Source organism: Uranotaenia lowii, chromosome 3 (assembly GCF_029784155.1).
Source record: "Uranotaenia lowii strain MFRU-FL chromosome 3, ASM2978415v1, whole genome shotgun sequence".
NCBI classification, from domain to species: Eukaryota; Metazoa; Arthropoda; class Insecta; order Diptera; family Culicidae; genus Uranotaenia; species Uranotaenia lowii.
The window spans coordinates 135,758,763-135,783,309 of NC_073693.1; the positions used below are offsets into that span (position 1 = coordinate 135,758,763).

Genomic DNA, 24,547 nt, shown 5'->3' on the forward strand with positions numbered 1-24,547 from the left:
GATGATCTGCCGACTATATCAATGTCATCGGCAAAGCAGATAAGTTGACTGGATCTGTTGAAAATCGTGCCCCGCATTTCGCCCACCGCTCGTCGAATAACACCTTCTAGCGCCACGTTGAACATCATGCAGGATTGACCATCACCTTGTCGAAGCCCCCTGCGCGATTCGAATGAACTCGACAATTCACCCGAAATCCGCACACAGCACTGCGTTCCATCCATCGTCGCCTTGATCAGTCTGATCAGCTTCCCGGAAAAGCCGTTCTCGTCCATGATTTTCCATAGCTCGTTACGGTCGATCGTGTCGTATGCGGCTTTGAAGTCGATGAATAGATGGTGCGTAGGGACTTGGTGTTCACGGCATTTTTGGAGGATTTGCCTTACTTATACTTATACTTATACTTATACTTATACTTATACTTATACTTATACTTATACTTATACTTATACTTATACTTATACTTATACTTATACTTATACTTATACTTATACTTATACTTATACTTATACTTATACTTATACTTATACTTATACTTATACTTATTCTTATACTTATACTTGTACTTGTACTTGTACTTATACTTATACTTATACTTATACTTATACTTATACTTATACTTATACTTATACTTATACTTATACTTATACTTATACTTATACTTATACTTATACTTATACTTATACTTATACTTATACTTATACTTATACTTATACTTATACTTATACTTATACTTATACTTATACTTATACTTATACTTATACTTATACTTATACTTATACTTATACTTATACTTATACTTATACTTATACTTATACTTATACTTATACTTATACTTATACTTATACTTATACTTATACTTATACTTATACTTATACTTATACTTATACTTATACTTATACTTATACTTATACTTATACTTATACTTATACTTATACTTATACTTATACTTATACTTATACTTATACTTATACTTATACTTATACTTATACTTATACTTATACTTATACTTATACTTATACTTATACTTATACTTATACTTATACTTATACTTATACTTATACTTATACTTATACTTATACTTATACTTATACTTATACTTATACTTATACTTATACTTATACTTATACTTATACTTATACTTATACTTATACTTATACTTATACTTATACTTATACTTATACTTATACTTATACTTATACTTATACTTATACTTATACTTATACTTATACTTATACTTATACTTATACTTATACTTATACTTATACTTATACTTATACTTATACTTATACTTATACTTATACTTATACTTATACTTATACTTATACTTATACTTATACTTATACTTATACTTATACTTATACTTATACTTATACTTATACTTATACTTATACTTATACTTATACTTATACTTATACTTATACTTATACTTATACTTATACTTATACTTATACTTATACTTATACTTATACTTATACTTATACTTATACTTATACTTATACTTATACTTATACTTATACTTATACTTATACTTATACTTATACTTATACTTATACTTATACTTATACTTATACTTATACTTATACTTATACTTATACTTATACTTATACTTATACTTATACTTATACTTATACTTATACTTATACTTATACTTATACTTATACTTATACTTATTCTTATACTTATACTTATACTTATACTTATACTTATACTTATACTTATACTTATACTTATACTTATACTTATACTTATACTTATACTTATACTTATACTTATACTTATACTTATACTTATACTTATACTTATACTTATACTTATACTTATACTTATACTTATACTTATACTTATACTTATACTTATACTTATACTTATACTTATACTTATACTTATACTTATACTTATACTTATACTTATACTTATACTTATACTTATACTTATACTTATACTTATACTTATACTTATACTTATACTTATACTTATACTTATACTTATACTTATACTTATACTTATACTTATACTTATACTTATACTTATACTTATACTTATACTTATACTTATACTTATACTTATACTTATACTTATACTTATACTTATACTTATACTTATACTTATACTTATACTTATACTTATACTTATACTTATACTTATACTTATACTTATACTTATACTTATACTTATACTTATACTTATACTTATACTTATACTTATACTTATACTTATACTTATACTTATACTTATACTTATACTTATACTTATACTTATACTTATACTTATACTTATACTTATACTTATACTTATACTTATACTTATACTTATACTTATACTTATACTTATACTTATACTTATACTTATACTTATACTTATACTTATACTTATACTTATACTTATACTTATACTTATACTTATACTTATACTTATACTTATACTTATACTTATACTTATACTTATACTTATACTTATACTTATACTTATACTTATACTTATACTTATACTTATACTTATACTTATACTTATACTTATACTTATACTTATACTTATACTTATACTTATACTTATACTTATACTTATACTTATACTTATACTTATACTTATACTTATACTTATACTTATACTTTTCCGTCACACGACATAACTTAATGAATACAATTCCTAAAATTCACTCGGTCCATGGCAACCGTTCTCCAATTTCTCGGACATTCCACATTTGCCAGATCACGCCCCACTTGGTCTAACCACTTCGCTCGTTGCGCTTCTGCTCGTCTCGTTGGCAGCAAACAGCTGTTTTGCAAGACAGACGTCCGGCATTCTCGCAACATGTCCTATACAGCGTATCCGGCCAAATGCTTATATTTATACTCATACTTGCTAACCCGGTAAACTTCCTTCTAACATAAATTTGATATGACCGTTCTACAGCCTTTCTTTCTTTCTTGGCTGAATAACTTTGAAGGTGGTAAAGGGCTATGCATGAATGAATCGTTCGACATATATTGCGGAAATTGCACCCATTTAGACTCCTGTGCAAATAATTTCCACGCAGAAATATTTTCGCACTGACGCATTCATAGGCATCTTTGACAGTTTTTCAAATCAGCCGCTGCTGATTTTCGAATCATATTTCCAAACGGCATAATCGTTGTTGTTTTGAACGAAAATAGTTATGAAATGCGAACCACGAAGTTTAATAATGCAACTTGATCGACCTAAATATGAGAAACGAACAGAAAACAGAATGCATTCTGTACACTCCGATACTAGAATTTTTGTGGAACAAATCAATCATAGATTATTCGGGCGTTTTTTGAATTACTGAAATTAAGAAATCATCGACTTTTTTTATGAGACACGCCAGTCGCAATTATTTTTAATTCAATTTCATCTTAAGATGTAAAGCATTATCGATTTATGTCATTGGCTATGTATGCGTCAGTGATCAGATTATACTGCCCGCAAATTATTTGCACGGGGGTCTAAATAGATGCAATCAGCGCAGTTTGTTTAGGACAGCAACGGTGCGTGTGAATGTTAAATTTTTAGTAGAAATAATTTGAAGCAACTCAACTCTGATGTTGGTCCTTTTGTCTGATACTCCCTTCTCAACTATTGGCACATGATTGTTTACATATAGAATGTGTTGGTAGTGAGTGCGGAATTTTCATCTGTCAAATCAGCCTTTTAATGCAATGAACAATCTCCTTCTTATAAAGAAACATGTTTGTGTCGCATTTTAGAAGGATTTTGTTGGTTGGAAAAGGGAAAGGAGGGGCGAGGGAAGGGGTTATGTTCTTGAATATGCCAGAGCTTCCATGTATACTAGCATAGAATAGCATAGCATTGGGTGACTCACACATCTTGAATTGCCTGATACACAAGGTGCAACTAATAATCCAGTCTGAAACAAGATGCCCATACGAGTACCAGGATTCAATACTCATTTAAAGTGTTGCTATTGAGGATTAGTATGGTACCCTAAACAGGGGGAACTTTGATCACAGGGACAACTCTGATCAACAAGAAATTTTCGCAGATAATCATCATTAACTAAGTACAAAGTTAAAATATCTGAAAACTTTTTACTACTTTTGAAAGCCTATAAATTGAGTTACAAATAAACTAAATTTGGTTATTATTAAAAGATTTTATAATACTAATTAAATTGTAATTTTATAACCCTAAAATATCTGGTTTTTCGAAGGCTTGCAAACAAACATCTTTCCTGATCAAATTTGAGCATTTAGAAGCAAAACGGTTGTTTTATGTGAAAGTTAAACTGTTTCCTTTGTTTTGATTTAGTTTAGGTGTTGTTTTTATGGTCATTTGGGGATAAATTATGGATATTGAAAAAAATCGGTGATTTTTCATGAGAAAGCCCGTATAGTAAAAAAGGCTAAAACCCTATCAAATGGTTCAATTTGAAGGATTTTGTTTAGAAAAACTTTGAAAAATTAGTTTAGTTCTAATAATGAATCAAAGTTACCCCGAAACTCGAAATCTGATTTTGTAACAAACATTTAATTATAACCTCCAATGTCGTTTGAATTTACTGCAATCAATGATCATGTTTTATATTCCTCACCACAGTAAGTGTTTTAAATATTTTAGGTATAACGGAAAAGCAACCCCTTCCAAAATATTTAATAATGAATGAAAAATGTGATCAAAGTTCCCCCAGTTTACGTCACTATAATGCACACCGTGTTAAGCAAGTCAATACAATCAAATAGGGATGGCTTTTCAGGTTCAGAGAACTCATACGACCCTACATATAAAGATCATGTTTCAGATAGTTATGAGAAGGGTTTTTTATGTTTATAGGAAATCCTACTTGGCAGACAGGATTCATGAACAAAAGATTTTTCAAAGTTATACAAATGCACAAATAAAAATCGAAAGAGCTCACCAATTATTTGTACCAAATGAGCTTATAGATTTCTTGAAATACTGCAACATCGATGCAGCAACAGCAGTCACTAAAACCGAAGGTTCCACAACCCTAGACCCATTGCAAAACTCAATAAAACACGCTTCCGGTCGTCCACTAAATTCTATGTAAGTCTCACAATTATTTTCGTTTAAAAACTATAAATATACTTAATTAAATTAAAAAACAGAGACATTTTTCCAGCTCCGAAAACACGCGTCTGACACTTTCAACTAACGCCTACTCTTCCATGCCGGAACTTCCATGAATACTTCTTCTATAAAAATCACTCTACAATTTTTAGTATTGTGTCATATTTGTATAAATTTTAAAGGGGAATCTCTCTTATTAAAAAAAGAATGGGTCGTTGATTGCAATAAATAGTTTCGATTTGTAGAAGTTACTACTATGCTAAATTTGATCAAAATCGCTTAATATAGTTGGATTTTTGTCGAGTTTCATTAAGTTTTCTTATGGATATTTCTACAACTAAGGGATGGCTTGTGGCTTGTACACCTGATTGCATCAATCGATCAGTTCCTCCACCGGTGTACTCGAAAACTTTCGTGATTATATATTCAAACAATTTGGTTTGGTTTTCTCACCCTCAAAATAATTTGGCAACAAATTTGCAGATCAACTTGTAAGGAAAGGAAATGATTTGAAAATGTTGTTTTAAAAATGATATTTTAAATTTTATGATCATGAAAAGAATAATTTGAAGTAGGCAATTCAACTACATTTGAAAAAAAAAATGGTTTAGCACACCAGTGCATTTAGTTTCTCAAGAATCTGGTAACTATATAAAAATTCACTTGAAATTTACATATGAAAACGAAAGAAAATTTAGTGGAATTCAATATTTCTGAACATTAAGACTCCAAGTCAATAACTTTCTCGTCATAACAATATCTCTATACGCTATGTGAGTTTTTCTGCAGTATTGCTGGATTCTTCAAACTCAAAAATAACTTTTCCATTTGGCTTGAGATAACTATGTTTCGTCCTATTTAAATCGCTTTGAAGTGTTGAGTAAAGTTACCGTGAAAGATTTTTCCAACGACCTTCATAAATTACAATTTCATTTGCAAGACATAAAAGAAAAATTTCAAAAAAAAAATTAAAAAAAAAACGTACTTTAGTCTTATTAAAATAATCTGAAAAAATCATACGTTGGTTGTGACCTAAAAGAAACTTTTTAAACCACACCTCATGATACATTTGAGCGATTAGCTTAGCTTAGCTTAGCTGCTTAGCTGGATTAACTACTCTAGGATTGGTCGATCTTGGATCGATCCTTAGAAGATCGATCTTTTCAACTCCGATTTTCGATTTTTTGGATCGATTTTTTGGCTAGGAAAAAATCGATTAGATCGGTTTATTTTCGATTCGATCTTTCGATCTTTTTTTCTCATTTAGGGAAAAAAGTGCATAATGGCCACCTTAAGAAGGACGCTTATTTAACCGTAGTAATCAGCTACAATAAGTGAGTTACATCATTGACAGTCAATTTCCTAACTGGATGAAACTTGAAAAAAGTATATATAAACGTTTAAAAATGCATTTTTATTTTTTTTTTGCCGAAATCTGAAAATCAGTCACTGTAGGGGCAGTATAAGCACCATCAATCGGGGTACGATGAGCGACTTACCTATTGGTAAGGTGTCGGAGAGATAATCAGAAAACTCGAGTTCGATTCTTGGTCGAGGCAATTTTTTTTTATTTTGCATTCATGATCAGTTGAAAAATAATTTTAGAAATTTTTAATTCATTTCAATACAATTTTGCAAATTATTTCCAATCCTTGTGAATTGGGTGCAGGAAGGTGTTTGCGATTGGTTAAGATTAAAAAAATTGCTGGAGTTTCCAAATCTTAAGCAATAACAGCGATTTTCAAAAAAATTCTTTTAAAAAAATAGAATTTTGATTTTTTTTCCGCATATTTTGTTTGACATCTCTCATAAACATTAAATAATGTTTAAAAAAATACCTTGAAATAATTTCTCTTAATCTCTAGAATATTTCTTGTCAGTACATTTCCGAGGTTTTAGGATTTGTTAATTAGTGTTGTTTTAAAACACTTACTCCGGTTCACGATACATAAAAGCGCTTGAAATTTTGTTCTTTCATATGTAGAAGGATTAAAAAAAAATGAAATTTTGTGTCTTTTTGCGTATTTGGAAAAGATCGATTAATCGGAGATCGATCTTCAAGCTCCGATTTTTTAGATGGATCGATCCCAGAACCGTTCATCTGAATCGATCTTGGAGATCGATCTTTTCCCGAAGATCGAACAATCCTAAACTACTCACATCCACCTTGAACTATGGAACCCGAAATGCTTCATCATGAATTTCTACCAACAATAGTAAGGTTTATTTATTTAGTGATTCCATTATTGATTCCACATTACTTTTAAAGCATTTCGAACTCCATTGTCGCAGGCGTGGCTCAGTAGAACGAATTCCACATCGCCAATGGTTGCTACTCCGTGATTGACCGAGGCCATCAGGTTTGTACAAAGGTCAAAAGAATGGTGCTTGGGATTAGCAGCTCATCCTCAATGAACAAAACAGATGCTCTCTCTTTGAACATCAATAACGGCGCCGGCCACGTCCTAGTAGTCAATGGATAGATTGGAAAAGGTAGAAAGGGATGAAAGATCAATTTTGTGCTTTAGGACCGAGGTCACCTCTGCATCCTAGCAAAATAATTTAAGGTTAGAGGTTTGGGAGAAAAGGATATGAGCAGGATACACTTTTGACTAGTGTAATGATGTGAAAAACCAAATCCTATACGTTGTACTACGTTTCTGTTCTTTCTTAACGGCTAATTTGAAAATGCGTAGTGTTTTTCTACTATTAACTTCCAATATTGAAAAAAAATGAAATCAGAGTAAAAAAATATCTGTTAGTAAAACAATGTTTACTGTACTTCTTTTATTTAACGCTAGACAATTTGAATTTAAACATCTTGTATAAAATATGTATCAGATAAATCCTTTTCAATTTTTCAAAACTGATTTTACTAAATGAAAATATTAGTATCATGTTGCCAAAATAGTTAATTGTTAGTTCTAGGATTAGCAATATTTCAAAATTTTGGATTCCTGGATTTATGATTGGACCAAAATAGGAATTCTAATGAACACTGCAACTTTCTGCAGATTCTGCACTTTCTTAAATACTCTTTAACGTCGATTAATTGTGCCAGTTTCGCGAAAGGAATAAAGGTACATATAAAGTTTTACAATAATGTATGTAACTGCAATTAAGAAATGTAACGATACCTAAAGCCATTAATCGGAAACTACACTTTACGATTAACTCAAATCGTTTAACCCGGCGAAAATGAAAGTCAAAGTTTTTCATTTCCACTAAAATGCTAAAATTGTATCACTATGATCTGTGAACCTAACTAACCTATAGCGTTTTCGTTTATTTTCCACTGGCACGGACACACTTTTTCCTCATAAACAAACAAAATCTTCACCCTGAACGACGCATATAATGTATGCATCGTCCCGGGCGGCGATTTTGTTTGTTTATGAACTGCAACACTATAAAATACTGAAAAAAAAGTACTTAGCTTCGTGCTATCAGCTTTTCTAATGGAGAGCGTTCCGGGAGGGAAATCCAATTCAGGGATCGGGAACTCAACAGGCAGGAATATCAAGGTCCCAAATTTCTCCAACATTTTCTTGATGAAAATTTTGTCCAGTTGCGTCAAGTTTCTTGTTGATGCAATGATTTTTGCACGGTATCACGATTTTTCTTCAAAAATTTTCGGAGCCTCTGTCAAACACGTCTTTCTTGTAGCGTTGACTACTTCACCTCAAGATACATTTGAGCGATTATAGAAAAATTTACATGGAAATAAATAATATGGAGACACCCTAGCACAACGCACGTAACAAGTACCTCTACGCGTCAAAACTCCGATGTGCGTTCGTGCACGAGACTTCAATCAGAGCTTTACTTTTCTTATAAGTGTATAATTATTACGTGGCTGTTCTGCTCTTATGAAAAAATATTTTTTGCTCAATTAATAGCATGCAAGTAGTTCCGTGAGGAGTGCCTAACATGTAACTTCACAATAAAAAAAAACCTAAAACGGAAGAACATTTTCCTCTCGTCAGACGGGACATGATGATGATGACTCTGTTCAAATTTAAACCTCCACAACCGAAACTGATTGCAATCTAGCCTAGTCTCACTCGATCTCCATTGTTTGCAGGCTTTCAAATTGGGTACGTGGGAATCTTCTACAAGTTATCGTAGTATTCAAATGAAAATCGAGCTGCCTTCCGATGATGGAGACAAACAAATGAAGCTAAAGCCAACATCAACTTGACTTATCCAGGAATTCATACCCGGCCGTGGCCATTCTCGGGGTGCTATCCCGTTTTTTTTTGTATGTGGGGGAGAACGAAGGGCCATATGGAAATATTTTTTTGTACTGTAGTGACCAACCTGTAGAACAGGTTTCAATGGTTCTCGAATAAACGTTATGAGCTCATTCCGAATGAATCTGCTACGCGTTGCATTGAAACGGAGCTGTAGATATAAATGCGCTTACTCGAAAGTAAGATTCCAGATAAAATCAACGTGGTTCAATTCTTCTCATATAACTATCATTAGGATTGAAAATTATTTACATCATAAGGGATAAAACAAAAAGCGATAATTGCTATTGGAACTTCAGAAGATCATCCGCTATATGTACTTCTTACGTCGAATTTGGAGGTCTCACTCGTACAAAAACAGTCCGCGATAAGTTGTGAATAATAGCATTATCAAGTAATGATGGCCTAAGGGAGCCATCATCCCGTCTTGACGAAAATAGGGCTAGGTCCGGGTCGTGATGAGCGATTAGGTCTAGCCGGGTAAAAGGTTAATGATGGACATGCGAGACGTTCACACGAAGCGGCGGTTCTTTTCTCAAAGCTGTTTATAATTAGCTACGGGGATATATCTGATTCAAAGAGGAAGTGCCGGTTTATCACAACGAACACGAGGCAGGTGTCGGGTGTATTTTGAATGATTAACTCTGATCCGTCCCAGATCTGTTTACCCGTTAAAGTTGTTAGAGTGTCAAAGTCGAGAATGAAAATTCTAAGAAGCATACTTAAGTTGGCTAGATCAATTGTCACATTTTGGCATCTTAGGATTCTCAAAATTCAAAACATTATTTTTGACGATTTTTTAAAAGTAGTTTTTTTTATTGTTTTCCATCTGAGTTTTCTCACATTATTTCATCCACACCTGTACCTATATTTTGAGTGTGCAATCGCAAGATCGCAAGACCCATGGTGGATAACATATTGAGTTTATTAATCACTGTGTATGGAAAATATGTGTATAAAATTTTTTCGGAGAATGCCACATTTTTTTGTTTTTCTTAAATCTTCTTCTCATGTAATTAAAAACAAAAATCAATAGCTTACCGAAAAAAATTCTGGCTATAACTTTGCCAAAGACTGCAAAGCTGTAGAACTAATAAGAAAATCGACTCAAACAGAGCAGATTTTTCTCATGAAAAAAATCTAGCAACTCTGTCAGATTACAAAAGCAAATCGTCGAATGTTATTATTGAAAGTTATTGATTTTAGGGCCTCAGGGCTCTAATGAATCGATTTACAAAAAAAATCTATCATTTGCAAAATTTAGTTTAAGGGTAACAAAAATAATCAAAAATACATTGTGAATATTATCCACGTGATTTTTTGCATATTTCTCACTTCAAACCTCCCTTCTTCATGATACCATTGATAGTTTTTAGTTGCATAACGTACAAACAACTATTAACTGTTTCTGAAACATTATGAAAAATTTTCAAACTGAGCATACCTTATATCACAGAGAACAGACGCACAAGATCGAACAAAAAATCTTCAAAATAGTGTGTGAAATTTTAAATGTTTCACCAAAAAGTACGTTAGAAATTGACATTATATAGTGCCATCTATTGCACTGTTCAAAAGTTACAATTTAAATTTTTCAGGTGTACTAGGTACTTCTAACAGATTTGGAATAAATTTTTGCACTTCTTAAACGGTAATTGGATTCAGAGGATGCGTTCTGAAATTCTAGACATCTCAAAGTGGGTTACTTTCAAGTATCATTTTTGCATCCCATTGTTAAAAATTTGTTACTTCTAGCCTGAAGAAAATAGCGAATAAGTTTCAGATATTTTTCCATTATGCAACATGACGAATGTGTTATAACACGTATACGAAACATTAACAGCTAATAAATACGACCCGTTGAAAGCTGACGAAAATTCTGTTATTATTTTCAGTTTTGTTTTGACAGTTCTCTTTGATGCTTTAGAAGACATCTGGTGGCCCAGCCAAAAAAAAAACAAAACAAAGGTTCAAAAGCGTCGTTGGAAATTTTGCACAAGTACCGTGGGCTATCTTGTACGTCTTTCCTCTGTGCTAATATGTACATAAAACAATACCGTCAATTGAGACATCATGCAATACTTTGCAACTTCAATGGCTTCAAAAAACTTAATTGTGTGAACGGATTAAACCGACATCGCGGCATTCGTCTTCAGCGTGCAGGAAGTCAGTCAGTCAGTCGGCGATCGAGAGAGCGAGTCAATAAGAGTGTGTGTTCCCCTGGTAGTTCGTGATCCGGTGGTTCACCGGTTTTGCGTCTGAGCTGCTGAGCTCCGGACAGGTCTGCACATTTGGCGACAGGGGCAGGTAATTTCTCGTAATGGTAGTTAAACGAGAAATAATGAAGAAAAATCGAACCGAAAAAGGAACACAAACGGTTCACGTTGAAAAAATTATAATCAAAGTTGCTTGAAAATCAAACACTTTATTAATTACCTATTACGTAAAAAACTTAGTAAAATGAGTAATTCAAAAACTCCTTAAGCGAGAAGTAGTTGAAGTAAAAATTTAGTGGCATACGTGATAAATAACAGGATTTTTTTGGAGTATGAGCGGCTTATGAAATAATGCCGAAATAAGAATAAAAATGAAATATACAGCGAATCGTAAGGACAGCTTGATCACATTCATAATTTCAAGCGAGTTGAGAAGACAGCTTGAAATTCGAAGGCGAGTTGAAAGGAAAGCCTGAAAGTTTTAGCACCAATTATGCGAGTCGGGAGGACAGCATAAAATTTGGAGGCGAGTTGAGAGGGCAGCCTGAGTTATTGATGAAAACACAAGCGAGTTGAGAGGACAGCTTGACATCGGAAGGCGAGTTGAGTGGACAGCCTGAGTTATTGATGAAAAAACAAGCGAACTGAGAGGACAGCTTTGAATCGAAAGGCGAGTTGAGAGGACAGTCTAAGTAATTAATGAGAAAACCAGCAAGTTGAGAGGACAGCTTGGAATCAAATGGCGAGTTGAGAGGACAGCCTGAGTAATCGAAGAAAAAAACAAGCGAGTTGAGAGGACAGCTTGAAATCGAGAGGCGAATTGAGTGGACAGCTTGAGTTATTGGTAAGAATTCAAGCGAGTAGAGAGGGCAGCTTGAAATCGAGAGGCGAGTTGAGAGGACAGCCTGAGTTATTGATGAAAAAACAAGCGAGTCGACAGGACAGCTTGAAGTCGTCAAAAGTGAATTCAGAGGAGACAACCTGAGGTGCTGATAAGAATTCCCAGCGAATTAAAAGAAAAGCTTGGAATCGAAAGGCGAGTTCAGAGGATAGCCTAAGTTACTTACCAGATTAGAAATTAAGCGGATTGACAAAAACATCTTGAGAAAAGAACAATCTTTCAAGAGAGTTTGAATGAATTGTTCACTATAATGTATTTCGTTGTGACAGAAGTAGTGCCAATAGTCTTCATAGTAGAGGTGGTGGGGTCCTCATAGCGGTTTCAAGCAAGCTTAGCTCATCAATCGTAGCTTTTAATACTAATAGCATAGAAAGTTTGTGGGTGGGAGTGTCAAATGATCACGGCTCATTTTTGATCGGAACAGCTTATGTACCGCCGGAAAAAAGTTACGATTGTACAATTATCGATTTGCATGTTGATGCATTATCAGATGTTAGACTACAACACCCTGCATGTAATGTAATTCTTCTTGGTGACTTTAGCCAATCGCAATTGTTCTGGATTCCGGGTCAGAGCAACAACATGGTGTTGGAATCTTCTTCCATGATAAATTCTGCTAGTGCTACACTATTGGATGGAACGACATTGAATGGAGTTAGTCAACGAAACGGGATTCGAAACTCTCAAAACCGAACGCTGGATTTGGTTTTCTCAGATGATTCTATTTCGATCAGTCCCATTATCGAAGCCAGTGATTTCATTGTGCCGATAGACGTGTATCACCCTCCTTTGGAATTTGAAATTTTCTTCCCGAATCCTATCACTTTTGTTGAAGATTTCGATGTATCAGCCCGTGATTTTAATTGGGCGGATTTTGATACTATGAACCGTGTTCTATCTGAAGCTGACTGGTCTGAAATCCAAAGTTGTACTGACGTCGATGTGGCTGTTTGTATATTTAAAGCAATCCTGGATGACGCTATTGATAAATCCGTACCCCTGGTGCGGCCTCCTCTTCGACCTCCTTGAACTAATGCTCACTTGAAGCGGTTGAAACAGACACGATCGAAATTGCGACGGAAGTTTAGTAACTCCAGGTGCCCATTCGTGAAAATCAAATTTAACGCGGCTACTAAATGTTACCGGATGTACAACCGACTTTGCTATCGTCGTTATGTGCATGGTACTCAGACTGAACTTCGTCGCAATCCTAAAAAGTTCTGGAAATTTGTAAACTCCAAACGGAAAGAGTCTGGGCTTCCAGCTGTACTCCAATTAAATGATCGTATTGCCATGTCAGCTGACGAAAAATGCGACCTTTTTGCGACGCACTTCGCCAGTGTTTTTTCAGTCAAATCGCCAACCGATAATCAATTGAACGCCGCAATAACACGATTACCCATCGATGTGCTGGATCTGGATGTTTTTGCTGTAAGCGAGGAAATGGTGTTAGAGGCAATAATTAATCTGAAAAACTCCACGATAGCCGGACAGGATGGCATACCGGCGTGCGTACTGAAAAAGTGTTGCTCTTTTGTTACGTATAGAAAAGCAGCGGCTAGACCAGCCAAGGCAAGGTACTCTAAGAGTACGGAACCTCAGGGCCGGCTGGCTACTGGGTAACCAAGGACTTTTCGGGTAAAATACAACAAATCGGGAAATTCATGTTACTTTGCGTTTTTTATTAACGTTTTTATGTGGCGTGTTGTCTGTGTGTATAAACAATATTCTGTGTCTTGTGTGGCGTGTAAAATCTCACTAACCGTGGGTTTGCTGCTGCTGTTGCTGTTCTGTCGCGACGTCGTGGTTCCGGAAATCCAGTTCCGGAAGCAGGAGGACCGTCGATTTAAGGGCGTATCAACGGGGTGCCGAAACCGTCGGCGCCAGCGGGCGTTGCTGGACTCGGTCGTTGCAGGCGTCTTCCTTCTTTGGCTTTTAATCGGCCTGCCCACGAGAGTGCCCCGTATCCGGACAGGCCGAGAAGGGAAGTCCTCCTTTAGAGTTAGGGATCCGCAGAACCCGAGGACGAAGATGCTGGTCCTTTACGTGTTAGGCGCGAGACCACAAGGGGTCTGCGGGCCGAGCCGTGACGAAGACAATCCGGTATCCGGGTGAATTCCGTAGACATTCACAAACACTTAACAGGAACTTGACTTCACACACGGACGCCTGGTACAGAAGAGACTCGAAAAACGGAAGCAAGCTTCCTTTTCGGCTTTTTCATTTCATTTTCCAAATATTCCTCCTTTCCTCCTCTGTTAGTTGACAGCAGCCAGCAGTAAAATGTAGCCTACTGTGGTGCTATCTTGGTGTCAGACTCAACAAGGAACATGAATTTTCTAGAGCTAAACATTCAAAACTACAAAAGAAGACAAAAATCAAACGATTTGTAACCAACCGGTTACACTTTACTGGTGAAACCTCTGACAAGCATTTTCACTCAGTCTCTAGAACAGCAAAAATTTCCCACCATCTGGAAAAAATCGTTAATGAGCCCAGTGTACAAAAAAGGTGACAAAAAAGATGTTCTTAACTACCGTGGTGTCACATCGCTTTTTCCTAAACGCTCTGTAACTTCAAACCTGATGGTTTTTACATCCTTTTGCATATCAAACATGGATGCCGGCAAACAAATCGACGCGATATATACCGACATTTCCGCGGCATTTGATTCTGTAAACCACGATATTCTTCTGAAAAAATTGCATCGGTTGGGATTATCCGAACGATTGTGTGCGTGGATCAGAAGCTACCTAAGAGATCGTCGATTGGCTGTGAAAATTGGTTCAGCTGAATCTTCTGACTTCATTCCAAAGTCTGGGGTACCCCAAGGCAGCAATTTGGGTCCTTTATTGTTTACGCTGTTTTGTAATGATATCAACTTGTTGCTCATTGGATGTGGAGTTCTCCTGTACGCGGACGACTTAAAAATATTTTTAGTCATAAACAGTAAATCTGACTGTTATGAATTACAACGCTTCTTGGACACAGTTGTAAACTGGTGCGCCAATAATTTACTAGTTTTGAGCGTTACGAAGTGCTGTATTATCACGTTTGGGCGTAGGAAAAATCCATTTATTCATAATTACGATATTCTGGGCGAGCAGTTGTATCGTGTTGAGGAGATAAAGGATCTTGGCGTTTTGTTGGACAGTCAAATGACTTTTAAGCGGCATTACTCTGTGGTACTCGAGAAAGCTAACCAAATGCTTGGATTTATTATACGTTTGAGTAAAGAATTCACTGATCCTCTCTGCTTGCGAGCTCTGTATTGTTGCCTGGTGCGATCAACATTGGAATCTGCGAACCTAGTATGGTGGCCTTTTGAAGCTTCATCGACAGCGCGTTTTGAAGCAATTCAACGTCGGTTCGTTCGTTATGCTCTTCGTGAACTACCTTGGGAGAATCCTTTAAACCTACCGCCATACGCTCATCGTTGTGCTCTGCTTGGACTTCATACGCTGTCGGATCGTCGTTCCATCGGTCAATCGCTGTTTGTGGCAAAGATTCTTCGGAACGAAATTGACTGCTCCTGGTTACTATCTCGCTGTAATATTCATGCTCCAGAAAGAACCATAACAGAAACATAATAGAAACTTGCTCTCCCTGGAACCTAGAAGCACGCGATATGGCAGTAACGACCCTCTCCGTTCCGCAAAAATATGCTTTCTACGTTATTATGCTGCCTTCGACTTCAATGTTTCCATTTCAACTTTCAAACGCCGTATTGAATCTGACTTAAGTGACCAACTGAGAAATTAGGAAAAGTATCATGTAATGTACAAATAATATTAAGTAGATCATTAAGACACCTAAATATGTCAGATGATTTTATAACAAATAAACAATAAACAATAATTCAAGTGAGTCAAAAAGACAACTTGCTGTCTTTAAAAAAAAAGCAAATCAAATGAAAATCTTGAAATACGTAAAGAGAATACCATTAAAGCATGTTAAGAGAACAGCTTTAGTTTCTATAAAAATCAATAACCAATGTTGCGGATAGCTTGATGAGATTAAACAGTGATGAAATCGAGAGAACTAGTTGGATTGATTGTTTGAAATTTTTAGTGTGGACAACTTGAAAGTAAAAGACGACATTTGTATACGTAAGAAAACTACAAGTTAAATGCTATTAAATTATAGATAGATTATAGATACTTTATTAGTATTGATTTCCTGCTATTAAGTTTTGGAGCCTCGGGACCAAAGAGATTATACTGGAGATTTAGATGTCAAGACATAAGGTTCATCGAAATATTTAAGACGATTCTGTTCAACGGAGATTGAAAATGGCGGAATTTAGATATGTACACAGTAAACGAAAACTACCGAGTTCGGTAATTTTTTTACCGAAATCCTAACATGTGTAAATCGTTAAACTGTTCGGTAATTTTTTCGGTAAAAAATGAACGAACATCGGTAAATGAAGAATCGATTTACCGATGTTCGTTTATTTCTTACCGAAAAAATTACCGAACAGTTTAACGATTTACACATGTTAGGATTTCGGTAAAAAAATTACCGAACTCGGTAATTTTCGTTTACTGTGTAAGCATCGGCCACGCTTTGTAGCGTAAGTTCTCCATACCTACTTCAAATAAGTTCATATATAGTATTCATGGCCATGCAAGTATACGAGTTTTTTTTTGACAAAAACGAGCTTTTTGAAATTCAATCAGTATTTTAATGTAGTGTTTCTTTTAGTAAGTCAGAATATTTCTCTATGGAAAACGTACAAATTGTGTTCTTTGACGTCTCGCTGTGTCCATTATATTTTTTCTTGAAAGCTTAAGAGAAGGAAAGGATTTTGAAACAATTATACTAACATTGTTTTGTTTGGGAAAGGAGGGGGATGTGTGAACGGATTAAACCGATATCGCGGCATTCGTCTTCAGCGTGCAGGAAGTCAGTCAGTCAGTCGGCGATCAAGCGAATGAGTCAATCAGTGTGTGTGTGTTCCCCTGGTAGTTCGTGATACGGCGGCTCAACGGTTTTGCATCTGATCTTCGGAGCTCCGTATAGGTCTGCACATTATTGTCCACACCACTTGTACATCAAAAGATTTTAGGTTAATGGGACATCAAATTGAAGTAGTCAGGACAATTATTGCTTTCACCAGTTCTTTTTAAACTTCCGAAACTTGCGATTTTCACCTTACTAACAAAAATGGATAAGTTGCACAAACTTTGTTTTTTATAAAAGAAAAATTTATAGATTTTGATATAATTGTGATGTCATAACGCATAAAGCATCAATTGCAGTAATTATCAGTTTTGTTCGAACTGAATTTTTCATTTTTTTTCTGTGAAAAATGTTTTAAAGAAAAGTGAGCTGCATACATTTAGGGGTTAAAATAAATCCAAAACTTTCTACAAACTGAAACCATAAAATAATAATGTTTGGATGGATGAAATTTTGAAATAACCAACGCGCGATGCAAAACAATCATATTCCAGCATATGGAAACGAGATTTGAAAGTGCATCGTTTATTTGCACTTTGATGCCCAAAATGGTAACTGAATTATAAGAATATTTATTAAAAAATATTTGATGATTGTCCAGAATTTTTACCAACAGTGGTGGTCTAGGATTACAAAAATAATAATAAGTTTGAAGGTGATATGCGATATCATTAAGGCAATCCGTCATACTGGGTAAAAATTTTTACAGCATCGACAAATGTAAAAATTTATACATCTATGAGAATAAAAAACTTAAAAAAATTATCCCACGATGTGAGAGACTATGTCATCATCATTTTGTTGTCATTAAATAATCACTTTATTACATGATATTGAAATAAAATTAAAACTTGAAAAAGCGTTGTGGTATACAAATGTTGCATCTAACCCTGCTGTTGCATGATGCCCCGTTTGACAGTACGAGGTGCCAGGGGGGAATAAAAGTACATTTAAGTTTCTAGCTCAAATTTAAAATGTACTCGAATATCAACTAATCATATCATTTTTATTTCTTTTTCAGATTTCCCTTCCCGATTTCAATTCTTCGATGTGTCATCCAAATGTGTGAATCGCAGCCAGACCTAGTGTGCAATTTGGTGTGTGATACTTCACCCCAAATATAGTAACCCATAGGTAGAAATCGTTGGGTTTACTTGGCCCGATTCCAAAAAGTTCGTGTGCAATAATAATAAAAAATAATAATAATAATAATAGCAATAATTCGCTTCGAGTACAAGTGTCGATTGATTGAAGCCCACCACCATTCAGATGTTAACAGTGCAGTGCTAACAAGAAATTGAGCAGAGTTATTGTAGAAAAAAAAACAACCCAATCGAAACCCATTCATCATCATTGTGGAATCAGCAAATTTTTACATCCAGTGGGGTATTTTGTTGATGATGCTGTTATTTGTGTCGTGATTGGCACAATCCACGACTTTGCAAGTGTGGATAAAGCCCGCGTGATCTTCGCTGATCGTTGTTGGGAGTCTCGAGCGAGCGAATAAATAAAAAGTGGGATTTTTTTCTTCTCGATTGATCTAACCACACAGTTGACTTGACCTTCGTGAGGCGCGGGGGTGGGGGAAAATCCAGAGAAAAACCCAGCCTCAAGGGACGGGTCGGCCAAAATGGATCCGATCTGTGATGCCAGCAGTAGTCGTTTAAGTCTTCTCGAAGATCATAACAAAAGTGTCGATTCATACAATGTCTCCAGCTTGGGCCATTCCGGTGTAGATGCCACTATATAGTAGTTTCAGGCATGTTGTGTTGTTGAAGTGAAATTTTTGCGCATGATTGATAAAAATAAATATTCATAGCCATCAGTTTGATGTCCCCACTGAGTGATGTATTTGATGCGTGTTTTGATTCAAATGGGTTGCAGTGTTGCTTAGCGGAAAGCAAGAAGAAAGAAACCAATTGGGAATACGCTAAAAAGGAAGAAAAAATAGTCACAAAGTGCACGTGAAGGCACCCATCGATTCAGGCGACGAGGTGTGTCTTGGGTGAGGGATTCCGAAGATTACCAATAAGTGGCCATTCCGATAGTAGTGGTGAGACAGTGATTTGTGCAATTGATCGCGTTAACGCGCCACGCACGGCGAGGCGTCTACCTTTAGTTAGTTAGCTAGTTTCGACAAGTCTGGCCCGTATCAGCCCGATGAAATAATCATAGGCCAGACGAGCAGCACCCCAGCCAATCCGCTCCGAAGCATATCGACAAGCTGTCAGAAGTGCAGTAGTTTTGTCTTACTAAATTAAGTCGGACGACGACGACGACACAGTCAGCGAATACACAATGACCATTTCATATTCGGCTGAAGTGCCCAATGGCAGCAATTTCGGATGTTTTTGGCGTATTCTGTGGAAGTAAGTATCGGGAGCACACTAGTTGGGCAAATGATTATGAAATTTTCGGTCATGAATGTTTGAAAATATCGGTTAACATTTTTCCCATTCGGTAATAAATAATTCAATGATGCAACTGGCATACAGAGCCAAGTATGAAGGCTTAAACTCCATTAACGTTATTCAAAGCTTTCTATTCCTCTAAATTTATAGTTATAGTCCCCTTTTTGATTGCTTGAAGAAATCCAGAACCTTGGCGCAAAACGCAGTACTCTAATAAATATTTTGAAAACTGCCCTAGTTTTTTCCTGGTTTTCTTTACATTATTTGAAAAACTGAACAAAAATATCAAAATCCTGTTTGAATTTTTTCTTCAAAAACGGGTTTGTAAAAGTTTGTTTCATCAAAATAAACCATTTTTTTTCGGATGCCTTAAACATGAATCCACACTGCTGATGTTCTTTTACAAATAAAAATTAGTTTCAAATTATTTTTCTTCGCTTTTTTCTTTAATTTTTGGATTATTTATGGAAGTTGCTCAGATTTGCCTGAATAATTACTGGCTTTTAGAATGGAAGCCCGAGCCAGGTTATAAAAAAAAATTGCGTGGATATTCCCGGTCTGGCTACGCGTAAAAATAATGCTGGAATTATACCACTCTGTGTTTCTACTAGGACATTCAAATCTAAACGTAAGGTGAAAAGGCTCAACGAGTAGAATATCGTGTTTCAAAGCTACCGAGAAAGTCAGTCACAATTTGTATGTTAAAAGTTTGAAGTTTGATGTGATGTCACGCTTCTTACTTTCTAACACCACTTTTGCACGTTCTACGTCTCTCTTTTTAAAATCACTTACATTTCACATGTCAGCATATGTACCTTCCTATGTCTCACTTTATCTGCTGCGCTCTCACTTTTTACTTCTCACATAATAATTTCTTAAGTCTCACTATTTATGTCTCGAACCCTACGTTTTATCCAGGATAGCTAGATTCATAGGCAGGGTTGGTCGGCTCTTCTCAATCAACAAAGAGCCGGGAGAAACCCACACTGTTTTCAGTTCGGCTTCCGAGTGTAATCCTCTTTCGCTGATCGGGCTCCACTCGTTACCCGAGTTTACACGAGCTGTAAGTGACTCGGACGGCAAGTGTGAGAGCATTTGCATCCGAGTGGGAGAAAGAGAATTCTAAACAAAGAGCGCCCTGTGTTTCAGTCATACACCTCAGAGTAAAGAAGGAAAAAATTATTTAGACTCTCACCACACAACGTAGAAAAAATATAAACAATTTCTACTCCGCTACCATGCCTACTGCTGTTAGCTGTTTTGATTTTTTTTTTTTGCAAAAGGTAGCGTTCGAAGAAGAGGTGACAGGTGGTTTCATCAAAAAATTAGGACACCGCGAAGAACAAAAACCAGGATTTTTCAGGACCCCAGTAGATTGGTGGAAATGAAATGCAGCTCTTCTTAGATTGCATAAATTAAGGCGAAATAGCGGTGCAGTATACGCCTTAATTTATGCAGCAGAAGAGATATGAAGTGGTGGCTTTTAGTTTATACCGAAAAACACCGTTCAAATATCATCTGAACCGAAGATTACCATTGGTTTAAGAGGTTAAACTGTTTTTATTGCAAAATCAATTGCAATTAAGATCAGGACGGCTTCTAGAAAATCAGGACACCGCTGGGAGCTTTGATTCGGAAAGTAGCATCTTTTCTCGTGAACGTACCAAGAATAAACTGAGTTAGCTCTCGAATTCTCCTCAGCACATTGCGCAACAGATTTTTCCGGAGAAGGGAATTCTCTTCATCAGCGGATATGAATGCTCCCGCTCACTCTTATGTGTTGACAATCTCACTCTTTATTTCAGTGCGATTTATCTCTCCCCGCACCGATTGGGGGAGCAGACGAAAAAAATTGCACTCTCTTTCACTGGACAAGCCGATCTGAGGAGTTTTGCCACCCATGTTCATAGGTATACTACTTTGTTGCTTGCATATGTATTAGCCTGCCAAAAAATAGTTATAGAAATTTCACAGAAATGTTTGGAATTTTTTTAAAATATGAGTTTTTATGCAAAACTGCTGATTTTAAAATTCTGCAACAAATATAAAAATGTTCACCAAAGTATCTACAATGCATTAAGCGCTTATGCGAATGGAAAACATATTGTTTACGTTGATTTTCTATCGAGTTTAAAAAAAATTGCATTTCGCTTAATTCCTTACAGCTGATTTTTTTTAAATTTTGGATCTAAAAAAAAGTTCATTACAATTTGTAACAAGTCATTTTTTAGCATATTTTTACAACTACATTTGAAAACATGCTTTTCGAAATTAGATTATTTTGCGGAAATACTACTAAATTGCCAAAGATAAACTGTCTCATAGTCAGAATATTGAACGCTTTTGTGCATAAGTTTTGCATGCGACTTATAACTTATTTGAGCAATAGGATCCCTCAATTTTTCATAAATTTTAATTTTTTTTTTCAAATCCCATACATATCATTAGAAATTTCATAACTATTTTTGACCCTGCGTTTACACGGCTCTGTCGATTGAGGATAAGCACAATGTTTTACCTATAGAACATTATAATGATCTACATATCTCGCATTTTACCTTCACATATCTCACTATACTTTCTCACGTTCTCAGACCTCACGACTCACCTCTTACCTTATTGCACTCACGTTATATGCTCTCGTCGTAACAACTACTCACACCTGCCCAGGGAACTGAAATGGAGGGAGAAAATACAAGGGATTGAAATCAATAGAGAAGTCTTTGCATTTGGAGTGGTAATGATTAAAATTCCACAACTGCTTCACAAATTGCAACAATTTGCAACAATTTGCACATTTTCACTCTCTCTGAGCACTTGTTTCTCTCATTTGAACTCAAACCTTCTAATTCTCTCTAACAAACTGCCACAAATTACCACAAATTCAATCATTGGCTGCACAATTTGTGTGATCTATGACGAATTTTCTCCCTTCATTTCAGTTCCCCGAGAAAATACGTCAATGATCAAGCATGTTGTGCAGCCAATGATTGAATTTGTGGTAATTTGTGGCAATTTGTTAGAGAGAATTATAAGGATTGAGTTAAAATGAGAGAAACCAGTGCTCAGAGAAAGTGAAAATGTGCTAATTGTTGCAAATTGTTGCAATTTGTGTAGCAGTTATGGAATTATGATCATTACCATTCCAAATGCAAAGAGTTCTCTTCTCTCAACAGAATGTTATAATTAGAAAATATTTTGAAGTAATATTTAAAAACAAACTTTACCACCCCTCAAACAGTCTTTACAAGCAATCGAATAAAAAGTAGGTTTTTCAGACCACTTTTTTGAACTTTTTGTTGTTTTGTCATTAAAAAATTTAAAAAAAAATTTCTTGACTACATAATGTAGACCATAACCTCATATTTCATATGCATAAGATAGATATTTTTTTGAGTGTGTAATGCATGAGCTGCAATAGCTTTTCTGAGGCATGTTTTTTCGGATTTTTTTTCTTTTTTTGCTGAATAACGAGAAAACTAGTAGCTTTAGGTATATATAATTTTCTAAACATATTTTTCTGATATTACCAGGTTTCTAGTGATATAAGTTTCGTTGTTATCGGTTATAACGAGAGTTATAACGGTTTTACCTTGGAGTGTCAAATTGACACTCCTAAGTCTGATAAGGATAACGAAAGCTAGTGCGGATGAGGGTTAATGTGGTAACAAACTAGTATACGAAGACAAAAAACTACCTGGAGCTTCCATTTAGACGTCCAAACATGGTTGATCGGCTCCTCCCAAACAACAAAGAGCCGGGAGAGAACAACACTGTTTTCAGTGCGGCTTCCGAGTGTAGTTTACACGAGCTGTAAGCGACTCTGACAGCAGGTGTGAGAGCTCTCGCATCTGAGTGGAAGAAAGAGAATTCTAGCCAAGAGCGCCCTAGTGTTTCAGTCATACACATCAGTGTAAATAAAGAAAAAAAAAATATTTTGACTCTAACCACACAATCTACAACGTACGAAATGTGTACCAACAACAAAAAAGATCGTTAGTGAAAAACATTAGAAATTTTTTAATATTGTTTTAAATGGTAATTTATAACCTGGAAACTACTTTCAACCGTGTTATTATTTCTCATAACTGACGTCTTTCACATGAATCTTAATTCTGTATTTTTATTAATGAACAATTCAATAAACATGGTTTCTATTTCTGTTTTCAAGACGCTTTTTGTAGTCTATTTTTTCAAATGGTTAAAAAGTAAAATCCTTAAAATCTGTCTCCTGTGCGGACAGAATCTGTACAAAAAAATAATGATTAAATCTGTATTTTTTAAGATAAATGGGTTTTCGCGGCAACCATGCTAAAGGCGGTTTTGGACTTTTCTCTTGCAGAAATAACTGTCAAAGGCAGGGTTGTCAACATATTTTTTTCAAAATCCAGGAATATGAGAAATAAAAATCAGGAAACATGGTTTAACGGAAATTTCGGTTGAAGTGAGGACCTTTTTTTTGGTAGTCAATACGCATTTTGACCTACACCAATGTTTCTATTGCTACTTATTTTCCATAACTTTCACAAAAATCATGGAAGACACACTTATTTTCAAAAATCAGGGCAATTAGGAGGCTTATCAGGCACATTAGCAAACCCTGGTCAATGGTGGCGATCGGAATAAGGATTTTTCAGGACACCACTAGATTGGTGGAAATAATATGCAGCTCTCCTTAGATTGCAAAAATGACGGCGAAACAACGGTGCAGTAGACCCCTTAATTCAT

General features: G+C 35.3%; 1 protein-coding gene across 1 annotated transcript in view; it reads left to right on the forward strand.

Moving 5' to 3' along the window:
* The window catches only part of LOC129755925 (bestrophin-2), an 80,258-nt gene that overhangs the window by 28,658 nt on the left and 27,053 nt on the right, over window positions 1-24,547 (forward strand). Inside the window, exon 2 of the mRNA XM_055752631.1 lies at window positions 18,430-19,777. Coding sequence (XP_055608606.1) covers window positions 19,707-19,777 — 71 coding nt within the window. The 5' untranslated portion in view covers window positions 18,430-19,706. The remainder of the gene's footprint in view (window positions 1-18,429; window positions 19,778-24,547) is intronic.